Genomic DNA, 18,700 nt, shown 5'->3' with positions numbered 1-18,700 from the left:
GTTGCCAAGATTTGATACAACTTGTACTTCAATATCATTGGAAATCCACATAAAATCATGATAACACCGATCTTGTCAAAAGTTAACTTAACTACTGTAGTACATGAGCTATTAATGAATATTAAAAGAAATTCTTTTAATGTTCACTATCTGGTCATTTTGTGTATGATTGTACATTTTATAAGGGTGTGTACTGTACCTTTTGGGGGCTATTTAAGATCCCACAATCTTAATCTCCAAGTTGCTGTTACACTTGCTTGGCAAGTATGTAGCCAGTATTCCTTTGGACTTCCACCAAGTCAAGAAGAAATGGAATGAATAGAACGTAATCTCATCATTCATGTTTTTACCCTCTAGTACCTTTTAATCTGATCAGCCCGTATTATTTGACCAAGTCTATCACGTGAAACATATGCAAAGCACCAGCATTAGCGCAAGAGCATTTTTACCTTTGATCAGAAGCTGGAAACTCACCTGCATTCCCTAACCTTTAGCTATTAACAGAATTGGTGTTAAGTTTTCACAAAAACACAATATGCCACATATTACAGATGAATGTAATCTTATTATGTTTACGTAGTTTAATCAAACTTGTACTAATTGATATTGTACAACTAAAGTATTATCTATAGGATGCACTAAAAATAAAATACAAAAATGCAAATACAAAATACAAAAAAACTTGTGAGAATTTCAGTAATACTGTTACTTAAATTTAAAAAGGAAATGATATAAACTAAAGAGGTTCCTTGACAATTTAGTACTCAAAACACAAAAAGATGATCAATGACTATATATTGTATTATGGAAAAGGAATAGAGCATTACAAGAGAGACAGGTTTGTGATTCACAAATTTATCAAAGACAAAATTAAAAGAAAAAAATTACTATAGTATTCGCCCAGTTTGTTGCCTGATTTATGAAAGTGGGTTTCTTTTACTGCATGTAATATTATTCTTCTATGAATCTGTAATTTATTTTGCCCTTCTTTTACCTTGAAGCGGATTCTTATTCTTTTCAAAGAAATAAAGTGCCGCTTACTTATGTTTATGCAGTGAAGTGCATTCAGCTGCATGCCTAAATGAGTTATCGACTTTGCCACATATGACAGATAAATGCACTTTTAGCCACTATAATAGTTACTGGTCAATCTTTTTCTGAAACAATAAAATCAGTGACAAGAGCTCATTCATACTTATATTTTCTATTTCCAGACCTCAAATTTTCAGAATATTATTTACCCCAAGGGCAATGAGTCTGGATAATTAACAAGTACTAATTAATATTAAAAGAACAGAATAATAGAAAACATCTTCCAAATGTGATGAACACTAGCTGTTTCTAAAGAATAAGCTGGGGGTGATTTTTGAATGAAAAATGATCAAGGTTCCACTGTAGTGAATATATACAAAAATGCAATTTTGTAAGGCTAATTATTTTTTTCTAAGTCCTATGTTTTAATTATCTTTATTATTTGAGTATAGCTCCAGAGACAAAACTGACTTGGATGTCATAAAGGAAGAACACAGGTATGTTGACTTCCATTTAAACTCATTGCTATACCATACTGGGTTGATAACCTTATTCGCACTAATTATTCCTGGGTTACATCGATCCAAACTTGTGTTCTCTGTTGGTACTGTTTAGTCAGCCAATAACCTCAAGCTTTCTTCAAGACTACACAATATTTTATGGGGAATGAAACAACATATACCTTTATATCAAATCTCTATTCAGTGGTATCAATTTTCTGCTTCAAAGTAAGTAGTCCTTAAATTACTTAACATATTATTTTCTCTGGTCTGATAGGTGCATTTGGGGAAGGGAGTGGGGGGGAGGGGGGAGTCTGGACCCTCAGGACCCTCCTTATATCTGCCACTGTATTGCACAATTCCAGGAAGGGAATATTCCAGGCAGGGTTATAAAACTATAAATTTTAGATTAAGCTGTCTCAGTTTGGTGACTTTTTTGAAAATCAAGGAATGAGAGATTACATACTGGTTAAAGTGAATGCAAATCACTGTGTACTGTACTGTTAATGACATATTATCACTTTCTTGATAGATTCATTTGGAATAAAGAGGACAATCCAGAGAGTACATGGTAAGTTGTTTGATATTTCAACATCACTGTGATGGTTATGCAAACACTAACATCTAACCTTTTACCATTTCTACTATTGACCTTTCTTTTTCTTTTTTTAGGGAAAAGCATTTGGCAAAGAAGTATTATGACAAGTTGTTTAAAGAATACTGCATTTCAGATCTTAGTAGATACAAGGAAAACAAGGTACACTATATTTGACCCAATATATGTTTTATGTAAAACCATCATCCTCCCCTTTTCTGTTCTAATATAGATTCATAAATATGGACCATGAGCTGAAGTAATGTATAAAACTTTCCCATAATTTCCTTGATGGGTCTGAGGCTGTAGACATCTCAGCAAGAACGCGAGGCTGAAAGACTGATTGCTGTTGATAGTTAAAATGCATTAAATAGATTTCCTCGCTTGAATCTCCACATGCTATCTAAATGTTAGTTTATAGATTCACTTCCCCATACACTTGAACTGCCCAAATACAGACTTACCAATAATTTTGTGTTAAGTTTTGGTTTCTTTTACAGGTACCTTACAATAAACTTGAAACCGTGCTTGTTTGTTATTTTTGTTAATGACAGTAGTCTGACATTTGGAACCTTCTTGCAGGTGGCCTTGAGATGGAGGATTGAAAAAGAAGTTATTGATGGAAAGGGTAGAAAACTAAACTTAAATCATAACCACTGATGATACTGAGAATTCAAAGTTCATTTGATTTTTTAAAAATTCGTTTTGAAAATGAAAATTTCTATTTGGAAATTGAAACATTATTTCAGAGATCAAAATCATGTTGAAAATCAAAATTTCTTTCAACGTTTGGAGTGCCCATCTGAGAAATTGAGACTTCTGTTTTGGAAATCATTTTGAGAAAGTCCCTGTTGGAGATAGTCTGCTACACAGCCGTTTTTAGTGTCGTCACGCAATGCTCCTCCCCACTACTACTCCCCACTGGGGAGGAGCATTGCGTGACGACACTAAAAACGGCTGTGTAGCAGACTATGTTGGAGATGGCAATCTTGATTTTAGGAGTCAAAAGTCTCATTTTGAAAATTTCTCTTGGAAATTAAAATTTGATTTGAAAGTTCAAAAGTCTTATTTTGGAAATCACAATCTTGTCTTGGGTTATCAAAAATTTCATTTTGATAGTCAAAAGGTGATTTGAAAGTTTTCATATTCACATCTTGATGCGAGAAGAAAGAATCCAATTTTTTGTTTTGGAAATCAAAACTTAATTTTACTTCTATAAAAGTCTTGGATCCTAACGTTTACGATCCAGGCCTATTCTAAAAGATTTATATGGAATCATCGGAGCATTATGACGCTTATATCTTGTCACCAATTCTTTTTTGCACCAATTGGCTGATTTTTAAGGAGGGAACATTTTTCATCTTGTTCTTTCTGGATTTGCCAACAAATCCCATATTTCACAAGTTAATTTTTGTGACGTCATCGCTTCTTTTCACTATTAAATAGTAATTGAAGTAAACATCAGAAGGTGTCTAAGTAGAGAGTGAACCTAAACTCTGTAAGATGTCCCTGCATATAAATAAATAAATAAACTCAAGATGTAATCACCGGTCGTCACCTAGTGGTTATAGATACTGCAAGGCATTAAGTCTGGATCACAAAGGAAGAAATTGGTGAACAGTTATGGCACACCATATACTAAATAAATATATTTTTTTATTAAAGGACAGTTTGTTTGTGGTGATAAAAGGTGTACAGAAACGGAGGGACTTCGTAGCTGGGAGGCAAGTTGTAAATGTTTGTGATCATGACATTATAAGAAACTATTGTTTTCACTGACTGAATGTGGGGAGTGGCGAAAGCCAGCGAGACAAAGGTGCTGTAGTTCTTATGTCAAGTTGAAACAACTGCGACCATGCTCAAGCCTTTGTTTTTTGTTTACATACCAATAATTTCTCTGTTGATTAGTACTACAGTCCAACCTCCACTAACGGGGTACAACAGCCACCTCTCTACAACAGCCACTTTTTTTGGCAGACACTCCATACATTGACTCCCAGGGTTCTATCTAGGATTTATCATTTGGCAGAGAAGTCCCGAGTGGCCAAAGGTAATGAGCTTCCCAGGGGGGTCTGGGGGCATGGCCCCCCAGAAACTTTTTGAAATGAATATGCGCTGAGATGCAATCTGGTGCATTTTGAGGCTCAATTTTGCGAAATGTTACAGTGTTTGCACTAACCTCGTCATGTTCAGATGATTTTTCCGATATAGTTACTTATATACTGCAATGAGAACAATATTTTTTGGGGGGAAAGCTGGGCATTTTAGGGGGGGAAGCTTCTACCCCTCAAACACCCTAGATAGAACCCTGACTTCTGTTTAAACCTCTCTACAACGGCCACCTCTCTACAATGGCCACTTTCCTCTGTTCCCAAGGTTGCCTTTGTTCAACCGCTGTATTATTAAGAAACCGATATAAATATGTATTTTTATTTTCGCAGTTCACTCTCTTTTGTTTTGATGTCAGGGTTGAACTGTATCTTTCTCTTCGAAGTTTAGTTGCATATTTCAATACTTACACCGGCATTCTCTTTTAATTAGCAATTTTTCTCTTTGTTTTTACAGGTTAACTTTGGTTATATGGAACATGGAGAAAAGAAAAATACGCTGATAAAACTTAGTACGTAGATAAACTTAGCAATTAAATGATTTTCATCAAATTATGGCTGTGAATTTAATGATTTGTTTTATCTGTGGGGTTAAAAGTGTAAAGATGGACTTAGTGATTTCATTGAAATTAAAATCTTTTAAACCGATTTCTATTCAACCTTTTTCTAACACAGGGCTTTGTCCAGATTGTTCTTATAAACTCAACTATCGTCACCAGTAAGTGTTTTTTTATTACTAGATTAGTATGTATTCATGGAGACAACTATTACTGGTGCGTTCAGTACTGTTGACCTTATACCCAGGAATAGGAATAATAAAATATTAGAATATTCTGGAGTATCCTTTTGATTGACCTGTTTCATATCAAGACGATTTATCCTTCTCAGACGGATAATTCATCTCTAGTCTAAATTCGGCCAATGAAACAGCTCAATCAAACGGATATTCCAGAATATTCTAATACATCTGTATTTTAAACTTGTTTAGTCTGTCAGCACCTACGTCAGCGCCTACATCACACGAGACGAATTTGGAGCCAAAATTCGTCTAAACACCGGATTTATATCCAGACGATTTATCCTTCTCAAATGGATAATTCGTCTTAGACAGATAATTGAAGACGCCTCTAGTATAAATTCGGTCATTTCTTTGGATTAAGACGGTTAAATGACTTTTCTAACAGGTTATTTTATAGAAGGAAAGCCAATTTGAAAATGGCTCCGATTGCGGTTTTATCATGAGACTGCTTTTCAGGGTATCCAGCTATAGAGCCATTCATTTATATGTAATGTTGACAGTCAAGCCAGATCAAACTGCGAAGATTCTATAACAGATTCTCTAATGAGTTCATAGATTGCGTATATCTCTAATGAGTTCATTTTATAAAAAAAATTGATCTGTTGCTTGTTGCCAATATAAATATGTAAAAAAGGATGCAGTATTGTTTAAATTATTCTGGTACAAGGTTTTTGTCCAATGAAAATTGAAATTACTCAATTTTCTGATGGATTCCGTCTTAATACAACCCCTGGAATTTGATATTACGTAGTCTTGTATACTCATTTCATATCCAAGAGTTACGGTGCTTCATCCTTCTTTGGACTGAACTGTCTTTTTGTATCCATAGGAGGAAACTCGCGAAGCAAAGAAAGAAAGAAAAAAGTACGACATCGGTAGAGTCTCCTTCAACTAAAGAGAAGGATAAGAAACACAAACACAAAGACAAACCAGTACCATCAGTGGTTTCTGGTAGCCATTCCGATGATGAAAGAGGTTAGTTTCTGACCAGAACACGCGCTTGTGCTGTTGTTAACTTATAGATCGGTCGCCAGTGTGACTTTGAGCGCTTTCCATTTGTATGGAAAACCCGGCAATTCCGGTGAGAATTCAAATGGAGTGGTTCATCCCGGTGGACATTTTTCAGGAAAAGGTAATATCTTCCGAGATGTTACCTTTTTCCCCGCTTTACTGAAGGAAATGACCGAAATTTTCTGTACCATTTTTGTGGATTACCAGTGCCGGACCACCTTTCGAGAGAAAGGATTTACCGGAATTTTGTAAATGGTACAACTAAATCCCATTCCTGTTTGCGTTGCGAACAAAATACGAGAACTATTTGTCGGACAATTTTCACCGAACTTTCCGTACAAATGGTAGGCGCTCTTTTTTAAAAGAATTTTGCACGGAGTAGAGGATCGCTGTAAGCAAATGTGGGAGCGACACCGATTTCGGTCATCCTTCATTCTCAAGGGAACCCACCAACAGCTAGCTCTCCAGTAAAGTGGGAACCCTAGTACTAGGCTCAGGGGCTATTCAAATGACGAGGTGATGCGCTGGACTTTCTTTCTGGCCCAGGTGGGGCATGTGTATCTGCTCTTGCGCGAGCAAGATTTCCTTAGGCTGGCTCAGGTGGTCGACTTTGTCATGTCGGACTGCAGTACAAACTTCATCCTGGAGCGAAATTCTTTCTTGAATGAAAGTCATTCCTGTAATATCTAGATAGTCCCTCAGTCTTGGCCACAAGAGCATCACATGCTGGTCTTTTAAGAGTTGTATGTTACTCATTATAAGTCAGTTTCACCACTGCAAGGCGGGTATCAGGTATCAGCCTGGGCGGGTATTATTCGTCATCCAGTTTTAAAAGTGTCATGTTGAGTTGGAGTATAAGTTAAGCTTGAGCCGTAGTGATGTCATGACGATAACGTTAAAAAACAAAAAACCTCTAGTAGTGAAAAACCAGCTCTCAGTTTATATTTGGAATTTCATTCATCAACAGTACCCGATTTTGCATCAATTTTAAGCCACCTTAGTACTTTGCAGTTTTTTAAACACATAAATTATTTATTCCCAAGAAAGGATGAGAACGGTTTAATATTATCGTTTGTTCTACTATAGTCACTTTGTTATTGATGATAACGTTTGATTGGCTCTGTAGGACAGGAGCCCATAATCAGGAGCGAGAAGCACTGATACAATGCCTTTGTCACGGTATTTTCACGAACAGTTTATATTTAGATACAATTTACAGCACTCTTTCCCACGAAAATGAGATAATAAAAGATATGCAAAAGGAAAGCGAAATTAAAAGGTAAAAAATACCTTTTCAGGTCTGTAGTTTTTGCTGACTGGTTTGTGGGACTCCAAAAGATACTCTAAATTCGCACCAAAAACGTTTAAAAATAACTTATCGGTGTAAATGCCGTGACACGAGGACATGGAAGTTGCTCGCTACGGGATATTAGCTCCTGGCAGGACTACCAGTCAACACCAACAACAGTGTTACTAATGCAATTCAACACCACCAATGAAGACCAAAATATTGTAATCAATGAGAAGGCGACAAATCACACAAAAACCATGATGCATAGACTAATAATTGTCTCACAGGTCACTCTCAGGTGCTTATGTGGTTATTGGTTTTAAAATTTACACCATTACGGTTTCTTTCGGTTATATACAGATGTAGCTTCCGGCTCCGCCCCGAGTAAGGAGGCTTCAAGCGTTGAAGATATCTGGAAAGGCCCCGCCAAGAAAACCGTAGACAAGACAAGGTATACGTCTTTGTTGCTTAAGGATCCAGATAGACGTGCATCGAGGTCATTTATTCTGATTATTTTCAGTCTGGCCCCAGTTGTTCGAAAAGTAGATAACGCTATCCGCCGGATAATTCCCTATCCACTGGATAACGCATTTGGGTTCCCTCACACGTATCCCCTGGACAGTAATGTTTCCGGTGGATAGCGCTATCCAACTTTCGAACAAGTGGGGCATCCCTTAGCACAGGCAGACCACCCACTGTTCGTGTGACCATCGTCGTTGCAATCTGTAAATATTTCAATAAAAGGTCAATCGAAATGTTAATCGAGTCAGTGTCATGTTTTTTCACCGTTCCGAGTTGTGTACAACGATATTTTGCGAGGTAATTATTTGACTGGCGGCTTCAAGGCAACTCAGTAATTTTGTTACAAAAATAAAGCATTAAACAGCTCGGGACAGCAAAAAAATGAGACATGAATTAGTTAACATTTCGTTTGATCTTTGATTGAAACAGGTATTTTCCAATCTGTAGCTTGGCGCACACCCGCCGTATATCAAGTTTATCCATTCTGCATCTACTCTATACAGTACTGTAAATCGATGATCACATACAGCCTCACAAACAGTGGGTGGTTGCCCTGTGCTCATAGGAAGACTTATGAGCTAACTGACTGCAAAAACAAACAAACAAACAAACAAACAGCGTGCTTACAAGAAATGACCTTATTTTTTGGCTAAGTATTGGAAAATTCCTGTTGGTCCTAAGCTGTCCAAGTGAGCTTTAATTTACGATTGTGTACAAAGATGATTAAATTTCGTATTCTCTAACTTTTTAAATCGATAGAGAAGAGGAATTTGAAGAGTACTTCCAAGATATGTTCCTTTGACCAAACTCTTTTTTTCGTGCTAGGCCAAAGCACAGGATGCAGGTAAGCATAATTTCTTTCTGGATTCGAGGCATTTTTTCCAATTGGTTGCAGGAATTTAATCACAGGCAATCACTCTTTAGCTTTACTCCTAGCAATATTCATACAACTGAAACGTTAGGGGAGGGATTTGAATTCAGTCTCTGAAGAAAAGCAAGGAGACCTTCCCATCATTCCCTGCTCCGCCCCACGCTCATCCCCAAGCCCCAACATTAAAGTCGATGCTCCTTGCTCCTTGCTCCTGTGGAGCGACAGCTATCCGAAAATGCTGCAAATAAATCCAGCCCTAATTTGTTTCGTTCTGCGTTTTTTAATTAATCCGCTTCTAAAACACGATACAATCAATGTACGTCAACCAATAACATAGGAAATGCTATGCTTTAAAAAAACAGTTTCCATCGTTGGGGCCTGGACTACTAACATAAAACTTAATTCCTTTAAAAATTTATTGACTAAGCGCCGGTCCCATAGGTCTTGTAAAGAGTTAAGTATTAAGAATTTACATAATAATGTATAAAGCAGTTTTTATAGTTAAAATTACTAGGGAATGGTTTGTACAAGTGTCAATTTTAAACTGGACAACCTTGTGGATGTTTTACGTAATTGATCCCAGGACTTCACTCATCCAGATCAACAAATCCAATTACCAATTTTATTAAGTCACTCAATTCTTAAAAAGTTTGATGAACCATTCTCAGACTGAGAATAATAACTTGCAACGATCTCTCTACTAGGTACTGCAAATTGTCATCACGGGCGCTATCATTGCGGCTGATTAACGACACTAGGCTTGGCATGTTGATAAATATCAAAACCTGAATCCAAAGGTATGGGAATGGAGACAGGTAATGCCTTCATTCGTGGAAATACACTTGCTTTGCCTTTCACCACCGTGGAGCAATACCTCTCCCAGTCCACTGGGCCATGGCTTGTAAATTCATGTCCCGCGACACCAAGCAATGGCCAAGCATCTGTGGAACTGTAGTTAAAACACAACATACGCCGTGAATGACGGGATAGGTTAGGTGCGGATCCGTGCACTGTTAAGACATGGTGAAACGAGGCTCCACCAGCGGCTACTTCCACATGAACAGCAGTGCTGGGGTCAAACGCTGGATCTGTTATGGCCGATACAAAAGCTCCATCCTTAAAGTGTGAATACAGGGGGCCCTTGTGTGATCCTGGAACCACTTGTAGACATCCTGTATAATTTGGAATTAAAGAAAGCTTAAGATGAAGAAGCTGAAGCTGAAGATTAAATTGAAGATTCGAAAAAAAGGTCACAACATATACCGTAAAATTCCGCCGCTTATAAGCCGTCGGGCTTACAAAGCGGGCAGGAGAGGGGGGAGGGGTCTATAGCCGGACTATGAAGCGCTTCAAAACAAGCTACATACTAGCAGTGCTGATCAAACTGCTTTTTAAATTTACTCAAAACGTCATAAAAAGTCGAATTCGTTTCAATACAAGCTAGAGGGGGGCTTACATTCGGTGGGGATAGGGTGGGGGGGGGGTTATAACCGAACGTGTTTATTTATTACAGGTAGGTGCGTCTATAACAGTGGGAGCTATAAGTGAAGGGGCTTATAAGCAGAAGTTTACAGTATTTCTGTTACCATTTTTCCTGGTGGAGTCATCAATGGCAATACAGACAGTAACCAAACTGTCATTCGTGTGAGGAAAAAATGCCCAGTCTTGATGCCATGTAACAACCGAACTTTCACTTTGTGGCGGCTTCATGTTCACTTTCTCTTGATTAATGTAACGAATCGATGGTCCAGTCTTAGTGGAGAAAGAATTATGCGTTATGGATTCGTTATTGATATCTATGTCAACACATCTTTTTCTCAAATAACTCACACCAGAGTTTCAATAAATCAATCAATCAACTTTAATTAAACACGGTAAATGGCACAGCAAGCTGGTTTTCAGACATGCCGTGTGATAATTACAAGTTATAAAAATTAAGACTAGTGATTAACTAACGGCAATAATTAGCAAAGTACCGATAAAGTGGACACGGCTGCCCCGTATCAGTGGCCAAATTCCTGTTCCAAGGCATCTTGACTCGGTGGGAGTGGGGGAAGGCACTCCTTTTTTCACCTAACTTGCTATTTGCTTCGCTGCCAAACAGGGTATGGTTTTAGGGGTCTTAAATCTCAGACGGGTTTACAATTCTACCACTGAGTTAGCGTCTTGAACGGTGTATCTTTCAGGAATGGATACATTGAAGAGGGTACGAACCTCGGTGATGCATGCTCTGAACAATCAACCTCATAGAGGTTAGAATAGAAAACAAAGCTGTACATTTGTATCGGAATTTCAGGGCTGTCATTAAGAGCCGGGGGCTGGGGATTTCCCCCATGCGTCAAGGTGACGGGATTCCATGCCTAAATAAAAGGTCTAATCTAATATAATCTAAGATCTTAAAAATTTTAACAGAATTTGACCATTACTTTTGGAAGACATATGTAGCAAATAGCACGACATACCCCCTTTTTAAAACTTCATCGATAACTCACGCAGGTAAAGAAAAATTGGTTAGTTGATCTTACCAGCTCAGACGCTATTTCTACAAGTTTGGGATGACAAATTGTGTCATGGAATAGTTTGCTGTGATTTGAGATGCAGCGAAGTCTCAGTAAAACAGGCTCATCTGGAGTGTGAAGAGCATCCAGAACAAAGAGATTGTTTGTTCGTTCAACTGAGCGGGACCTGTAGGAAACAGAGATTGGCCAAATTATTTCATTGACAATCGTGACGCACATTGCCACACAGATATCGCCCCGCGTAAGGGATTAAGGATTCAGGAATCTGGGAAATTTTTTCTTGTGGAATCCGGAATCCCGGCCATTCGGAATATAGTTTAAGGAACCCGGAAGTCTACTTTTGGTATCCAGGGCCCGGATCCTGAAAGGCAGATTAGCGCTAATCCAGGATCAAAAGTTTTGTTCCATTTTTGTATTTTACCTTCCTATGTATTGCTTAGAGTAACATTTTGTGTTATCATTACTATATCTCGGAGTAAAGGCTCGACAGTATTTTGTAAACTCCAGTTGCATGTTCTTAGACAAGAAAACCTTACTTCAAATTTGGCTTAATCCTAGGTTTAAATTAACCTTTATTCGAGGAACCGGGCCCAGATATCTAAGTTCCATTGACAAAGACTGGAATGCAGTACCTGGAAATCCGGAATCCGCGGCGTAGAATCCAGAATCCAAGACTGTCCTGGATTACCTTACATGAGGCGACAGATAGTCAAAATTATGTCAAAGAACAAAATTCAAAAAATTTAATCACTGTACTAAATATTATGTATTAATAATCATTTCAGTATCAAATCAATTGCCTCTGAAATAAATTACTAAGACTCGACCACACTTCCTTTTTTACATGTACATTGGATATAATGACTCACTTTCACGAAGCCGTCATTCCGCGGACTATGTCCACGGAAACACTCAGAGATCGCTCGGTTTTCTCTCAGACTTATAATAAAAATTTTGCTTATTTTACGTCGGTAACTCGTAACAGTACTTCAACTGACAAACGTGAGGCCGACGGTGCCCTCATTTTATACCTCTCTCTCCATTAGACAGGGGCACCCAACGAGAATATAGTTCAAAACCACTTAAAAATAGCATTGTTAAACGTATTTTAGCATTTAAATGGTAGATTTTGGCATATTTTTATCCCCTAAAAATTTTTTATCTGTTGGGATTTCCTAGCTGAAAGACTAGTGATCCGCAAATTATACGGATCAAAACTTAGCTTTTCGAAAATTTCAGACAGGTGAAAGGCTCCCGAAAAGTCTAGGTGATCTCTTTAGGGTAAAAATCCGTTAGAATTGGGCAATTATACCATTTTTTAGATGTTCGAAAATCCTAGGAGAGGCAGGCAAGCAAGAAATTTTACAACAAATGTTCCGAAAATTCTAGATCTCAAATCGTCTTCCGAACAAATATTTTCCGAAAATTGACGTTGGGTGCCCCTGATTAGTGCTCAGTTTTACGAGTATTTAAAGCTACTTAAAGCTGCACGGAAAGAAAAGAAGTTGAAACAAGGACTTGAGGTCACAGCTGCAAACCAGTTGAATTGCTACATGTAAACATTCATATCATATACTCACTGCTCAACATATTCATCCAAAACCTTTCTCATCTGATCAATATGGTCCTTGCTAAAGATATCTTGGACTATTGTAAAACCATCTGTTTCATACTATATTCATAGAGTTAAAGAAAAATAAAATGAAAAAAAAAAACTTTTTTTCAAAAGGAACAATTATGAGGGGCGAGAGGGCTCTTCTCTTTAATCTTTGAACAATCGTACGGGATGGAGAGGAACTATTTCTATTTTGAAACTCAATTTAAGAGTCATGTGCTTACGGCAAACGGCAGATTCAAGTTGAGAATTTTTCAAAATAGAAAACTTGCAGCTAAAACAGTCCAAAACAATTGGTACAGACAAAACTAACATGAAGCTACTAATCATGGGGTAGACGTAATGAACAGTAAAGAAAAAGGGAAAACTTGGTCACGTGGTACACTGAAATTCACGTTTGTCGTTTGTGGTAAACGTGACACCACTCTAAATCTCTCTAATACCTCCATTTGTAACACAAATCAGTGATGCATCATTCGTTTAATGCACCTTTCTATTGAACAGGTTATTATTTGTAATAAATGGAAGAGCAAGTTACTAAGGTGGCAGAGGTTATCATTTCAGTGGCTACAATAATGACCGGCTGGTTCTAAAACAATGGAAAGGTGTTTTAAATCGAATAATGCCCTCCTCAAACATGATAGGGACCTTATGATCCGAAGACAGCGACGGCAACGAGAACGTCGAAAAAGCAATAGGTTTAATAATCAGTCCGGAATATCCCTAAATTTAAGGACAGGGCCGGAACTGGTCACGCGACACTATTCAACCAATGAGAAGGCGCGCTTATGTTTATCCGAAACATTGACCTAGTAGTTTTTTTTTGATCTGTAAATCACTATCCGAAAGAATTTAACATCCCGCCAAAAAAATAAACACCAAAGAGCTGGGCCCAGCATGACAAAACATTGCAGGAAATTATCGCATTCCCTGACAAAAGAAAATCGCTTTTAGTAATTCAGATCCAGGAGACACTTTAGACAATAAATTAGTGAGCTTAAGATCCGACGACGGCGAGATTCTACGACGGCAGACTTGGTCGAGGGGGCTTGGGGTGAGGTCGCCGTCGCAATGGTGCGAAAAATAGCATTAAGAAAGCTCGCGCGACGGCGGATTGTTGTAGCGCCTTTTCCTGTTGAAGTTTAGAAATAAATACAAGAGTGATGACTACTTTTAGAAAGGTTCGTGAATTGTTACTGACAAGTTTCGATGATGGCGACATTTCAGAAGATGAATATTTACTGTTGTATGATGTCAACAGATCTAAAAATCCGGATTTTCCCTACCAGAATTACGAAAATTTTGAACTCGAGAGGCTTGACGAAAAGATGAGTGACATAATCCATTGGACCTCAATTTAATGCCAAAACAGTCTACGATATCATAATTGTTAATAAACACATCAATAAACACAAGAAAAAACTTGTAAAACTTACTGGGTTGCTTTCTTTGTCGAGTTGACCGAGTCCATGGCGATTAACGAGTCAAACTGTTTAGAGAGGGCAAACAAATTTAATTTAAATACCGTGTTCAAATCGTTTAAGTCGCTTAGAAATTCGACAAAAATGGTCTACTGAGAATAAACTGTTAACAGTGCTAAAGAATTTCGCTCAAAATGTGTTTAAATGGCATTATTTTGATCAAGTTTACTCACGTTTTACACGCGACGGCAAAATGGCCTTCTTCACGTCACAGACAAGGCCGCTACGGCGGGACACTTCGCAACGACGGCAGCCGGAAGTCTTTCTAGTAGTAATTTCACTTCCGCTCGCCGTCACAGACCTCTGCCGTCGTCGGATCTTAAGCAGGCTATTAAACGACCTGAAGTTACCCTTATATGAGGGTCTCAATGGGGTTAACCGATAGGCGTAAAACGGCCAAAAATTTAGTCGATAGCCGTAAAAATTGAAAAATTTTAACCGTTAGCCGTAAATAGAGTAAAAAAGAGTTAACCGTAAAAGAAACTGTTCCCAAGATTTGCTACTTTTAAGCCGGTACTAAACTCACTTATGGCTGCGTTTTTTATTTCCAGGCTAGTGTGACTCCGTACGCACGTTAGGCGAAACGCGTTTTAGGTGCAGACCAAAACCTGGGCTCCATTTCCGCTGTCTCTCGGGGAACTAATTTTTTCCATGGCGAAAGTGTGGCTTCTTGCTGGGGATTAATATTTGCGATTTTCAGGACGTCGTGCCCTCAAAACACTAGTGTAGAGATGTCACTACAGTATTTGTAAAACACGTTGCCCATAAACAACATTTCCCTGTTTTCCTCTGACGCTACGGTAGACATTGCCATGCCTAGTCCCTGTAAGGCGTCTTCCCACGCAATTTCGGTCAAGGCATTTCGGTGGCGAACTCATGAAGACCACGTGACCCGAAAAGCATTAGCTGCGCGGAATAATGAGGCCTACGGACAAGGCAACGGGAGACAGTCGTTCCGTACAGTCCTTCGCAATCATTAAAAACACTGGACACGGGAATTTTGTTATTAACCGTTTTCACGCTAGAGCTAGAAATGGATTATCCGTCTGAGACTAGCCTGTGTACAGTCGCCCCCCCCCCCCCCCCCACAGACACCCCTTCTCCGATTTTTTTCTGAGGGGAGGGGGCGGCTGTACACAGGCTATCTGGAACGGATAATCCCGTCATCAAACTGTCCGTCGAAATAATTGACGGATAAAGTCAGGCGGATTGTTCATTCAAAATTAAAACTATTCCATTTTCAAATTAAGAAGTATTAACTATCTGACGCGAATCATCAAACGGATAACCCGTCTCACACGAATCCGTCTCTAGTGTGAAAACGGCCATAGGTTATAATGAATGTCGCGCCTCGGCCTTGAGTTGGGCGTTCGCGTGTCCGCTTTTGCTTTCTCACAAAGATTATTTTTAATTTGACTATTGACATTTCTATGTGTAAAATAATATTAGAAGTGAAATACTTTATAAAAAGTATGATCTATCAAATCTTAAAATTTTTCAAAAGAATAACTTGTCTCATCCCGAGATGATCCTAAGACCTTTATTTTGAGTTAGAGATGCAAAAGAGACAGGTTAATCAATATTTAACTTTTTGAAGCAAAAGAAGTTAATTTTTAACTTTTCTGTTAACCGTAACTGAAAAAAATTAACCGATAGCCGTAAAAGAGCCAAAATTTTAGCCGATAACCGTAAAAGCCACCACCCCATTGAGACCCTCTTATATAGTCGCAAGAAGAGTTTTGCGTTTCAAAAGAAGTTAAAGAAAATCCTCTTGCATTGGAGGGTATCAACTCTTGCCGACTAGCCTGAACACAGACGTTGTTTTATTTTTCTTTTCGTTATCTTCGAAAATATCGGCGAGCGAAGCGAGCGCGCGAGAACGAGCGCGGAGTGCGAGAAAGAAAGAAGAATATTTTCTTCTTCCCCCACCACTACCCCCTTGCGCTGGCGGTCAATAAATCCTCTGTGGTTTATATTTTATCACCCGCGCTCGACGGACTTTGAAGAGAAAATAGAGGATCTGTGAACAGGCTACTTACCGACCAGAATAAACAACAACCGCAGGAAATTAAGGGCCTGTTTACATGCAGGTGGGAGACCCCAGTTAGGTGAGGTAACCCGCTTAGGTGGGGTAGCCCGCCTGTCCATATATAATCTCTCATTTTAATTTGACCACGTTTACATGGTAGGTGGGGTGACCCACCACATGTCACCTCACCTATCTAGGGTCCCCCACCTCCATGTAAACTGGCCCTAAGATGCGTGTCACGTACCACACATGACCTCTCAGTGTGAAACAAACCTTTGATCGACACATGTCAATATTGTTCGACTAGCTGAGCCAATCAGGCGCTGCGTTCGCTGGCGAACGCAGATTTTCAAAATCGAAGGGTTTGTCTGCAAGCGTTTCCTTCATTTCTTCCTTCCCCTTTCCCTCCCCCGTCTTTCATTTTTTGACTCTCGTTTCATTTCTCGCGCGGTCAAAACTGAAAATCCCCTTCCTCGTTCTTTTTTTGCCCCGAAACTAAACAGAAACGCTTGCTACGTAGGCTATGACATACGCTACCAATTTGTTCGCGCTGAGCAATCGAACTAAAATATGCAGGGGCGGATCCAGGATTTTTTTTTTAGGAGGGGGTGCACTCGTCTCTTGCTCTACTTTAACACCAATAAACCACATAGTTTTTTTTTATTTTTTTGCAGAATACCAGTTGTATTAGAAAACCGCAGGTCATCTCAGGGGGGAGGGGGGGGGGGTGCGCACCCCCTGCACCGTCCCCCTAGATCCGCCCCTGATATGTCCCCTCTGATGAGATGGTGGCAGATATTCTAACAAAGCCACTAGCAAAAGAACGTGAAAATTTTCCCTGGACTAGGAATGAAAACTGTCAAATAAGCATTGTCGGAAAGTGGTAGTTTTGATATTTATAACAAAGCGGTTTTGACAATTGCAGATAATTTGTTCAGAAAATGAACTCATCACACCTCTGACACCTTTTTCCGAACACTTAATTTCTTTAGTTATTTAAGCCCGTGTGTTAGAGGTGCTCTGGTCAATTTCAAGCAAGTATTTTTCAAAATTGAGGAACACTTCAAAACATGATTCATGCGGTTACAGTCAAACCAAGTCAAGCCCACCCCCCAAGATTCCATCAGTGAATTGATTATTTGAAAAATGAATCCGTTAGACGTTCCCGTACCTGGTGTCAAATTCAAAGCGGCATTTCTGCATGCGTCATGAGCAGTGAATATTTTACGAGAACTTCTCTGTATTTGGTCAGATTGGAAATCTTTGAATGGATTAAGCTTCTTAGAAGACATTTACATCAATTTCAGCAAAATGGAGCTGGTAGAAATTTCATAACTGCCTCGCGTGTGAATTCACGGCTCATTACACATAAAAGAATGCAGAGATCAATCTGAAATCTACAACTAGCAACGGATTCAACTTTTGAATAATAAATTCATTAATGTATTCTTGGGGGGTACGCTTGACTTGGTTTGACTGTAAATCACAGCAAATGAACTCGCGTCCATGCAATCTTCGATTACATCTCACGTTTTATATACCTGATCTTGAAGCAACTTTTGTTCTTGTCATCTTATTGTTTCTACAAGGATCCAAGAAATTATTTCGGTGCCGAAAAAACACTCATGCACTCCGCATTCCATCCCTCATAGAGTTGTTATTGAATTTTCGGAAACTTAAACAACACAATTACTGTACTTGCCTGATGTTTTTGGTCGTCAGTGAGGACGTGCAAGGACGTCGAACCTTCAACTTCAGTGGCAGAACTTTTTACGCCTTTTGACCATTTTACGCCGTTGTTTAAAAAGGTTCGTCTTAGCTTGAAAAGGTGATTGCTTTCCGGCCGAAGATAGCAGTTTCTCCAACCAGTTTTCATTAACGCCTTCATCTTCCGGCTATAAAACTCGTTCCAGGCTAGTCTCCTTTTCAACGGCTGCGAAGGAGACTAGTTCAAAACTGGATCTTGGTTGTTTAACCACAGGTAGCCCAAGCTCAATATGAGGGTTTTAAAATCACCAGAAATAATGAGCATCGAGTGGCAGGAGTTGAAAAATTAATTTCTTTCCTTTTTTGTCCATATTTAACTTTTAGGTAGATAAGTAATCTGACAAATCTTTATTCCCCAAAGGCTTTCTATTTTCGAGAAAAGTAAGAATATCACTTTTCGTGGCCGGGGCCTCAAATTGGCCTAATTTCAACCCGAAATTTGCTAACATTAACTCTCCTCGAGTTCACAAACAAAGCCGCGAGGAGAAATTTGGACACTTTCCATCAACAGAACAACTCTTTTTCTTTCTCTTGGAGATACTTTTAAAGCAATAGCGAGA

General features: G+C 38.8%; 2 protein-coding genes across 2 annotated transcripts in view; one reads left to right on the top strand and one right to left on the bottom strand.

Annotated features, from left to right (window-relative positions):
• LOC140934595 (protein FRA10AC1-like) overlaps positions 1 to 9,571 on the top strand; it is an 11,270-nt gene extending 1,699 nt beyond the window's left edge. Inside the window, exons 5-16 of the mRNA XM_073384195.1 lie at positions 762 to 838; positions 1,485 to 1,529; positions 2,065 to 2,103; positions 2,205 to 2,289; positions 2,710 to 2,755; positions 3,793 to 3,851; positions 4,693 to 4,747; positions 4,911 to 4,953; positions 5,864 to 6,009; positions 7,697 to 7,787; positions 8,618 to 8,702; positions 9,434 to 9,571. Coding sequence (XP_073240296.1) covers positions 762 to 838; positions 1,485 to 1,529; positions 2,065 to 2,103; positions 2,205 to 2,289; positions 2,710 to 2,755; positions 3,793 to 3,851; positions 4,693 to 4,747; positions 4,911 to 4,953; positions 5,864 to 6,009; positions 7,697 to 7,787; positions 8,618 to 8,660 — 729 coding nt within the window. The 3' untranslated portion in view covers positions 8,661 to 8,702; positions 9,434 to 9,571. The remainder of the gene's footprint in view (positions 1 to 761; positions 839 to 1,484; positions 1,530 to 2,064; positions 2,104 to 2,204; positions 2,290 to 2,709; positions 2,756 to 3,792; positions 3,852 to 4,692; positions 4,748 to 4,910; positions 4,954 to 5,863; positions 6,010 to 7,696; positions 7,788 to 8,617; positions 8,703 to 9,433) is intronic.
• On the bottom strand, positions 9,462 to 18,285 carry LOC140933433 (probable alpha-ketoglutarate-dependent hypophosphite dioxygenase). Its single transcript, XM_073382989.1, has 5 exons — positions 18,076 to 18,285; positions 12,829 to 12,920; positions 11,255 to 11,414; positions 10,316 to 10,481; positions 9,462 to 9,901 (listed from the first exon to the last, which is right to left on the bottom strand). Exons 1-5 carry the CDS (start codon positions 18,259 to 18,261, stop codon positions 9,462 to 9,464), a joined length of 1,044 nt encoding a protein of 347 aa, XP_073239090.1. The 5' UTR covers positions 18,262 to 18,285.
• Between the last annotated feature and the right edge of the window lie 415 nt (positions 18,286 to 18,700).

This window comes from Porites lutea, chromosome 4 (assembly GCF_958299795.1).
Source record: "Porites lutea chromosome 4, jaPorLute2.1, whole genome shotgun sequence".
Lineage (NCBI taxonomy): Eukaryota > Metazoa > Cnidaria > Anthozoa > Scleractinia > Poritidae > Porites > Porites lutea.
The sequence above is the reverse complement of the archived record's forward strand: the minus strand, read 5'-3'. Positions and strand labels throughout refer to the sequence as shown.

Excerpts from the sequence above, each read along its gene's own strand:
- LOC140933433 (XM_073382989.1), bottom strand. The coding sequence starts at position 18,261 with ATGAAGGCGTTAATGAAAACTGGTTGGAGAAACTGCTATCTTCGGCCG. Across the intron at positions 11,415-12,828 it reads TTGGATGAATATGTTGAGCA|GTCCCGCTCAGTTGAACGAA; the intron begins GTGAGTATATGA and ends TGTTTCCTACAG. Across the intron at positions 9,902-10,315 it reads TGACTCCACCAGGAAAAATG|GATGTCTACAAGTGGTTCCA; the intron begins GTAACAGAAATA and ends CAAATTATACAG.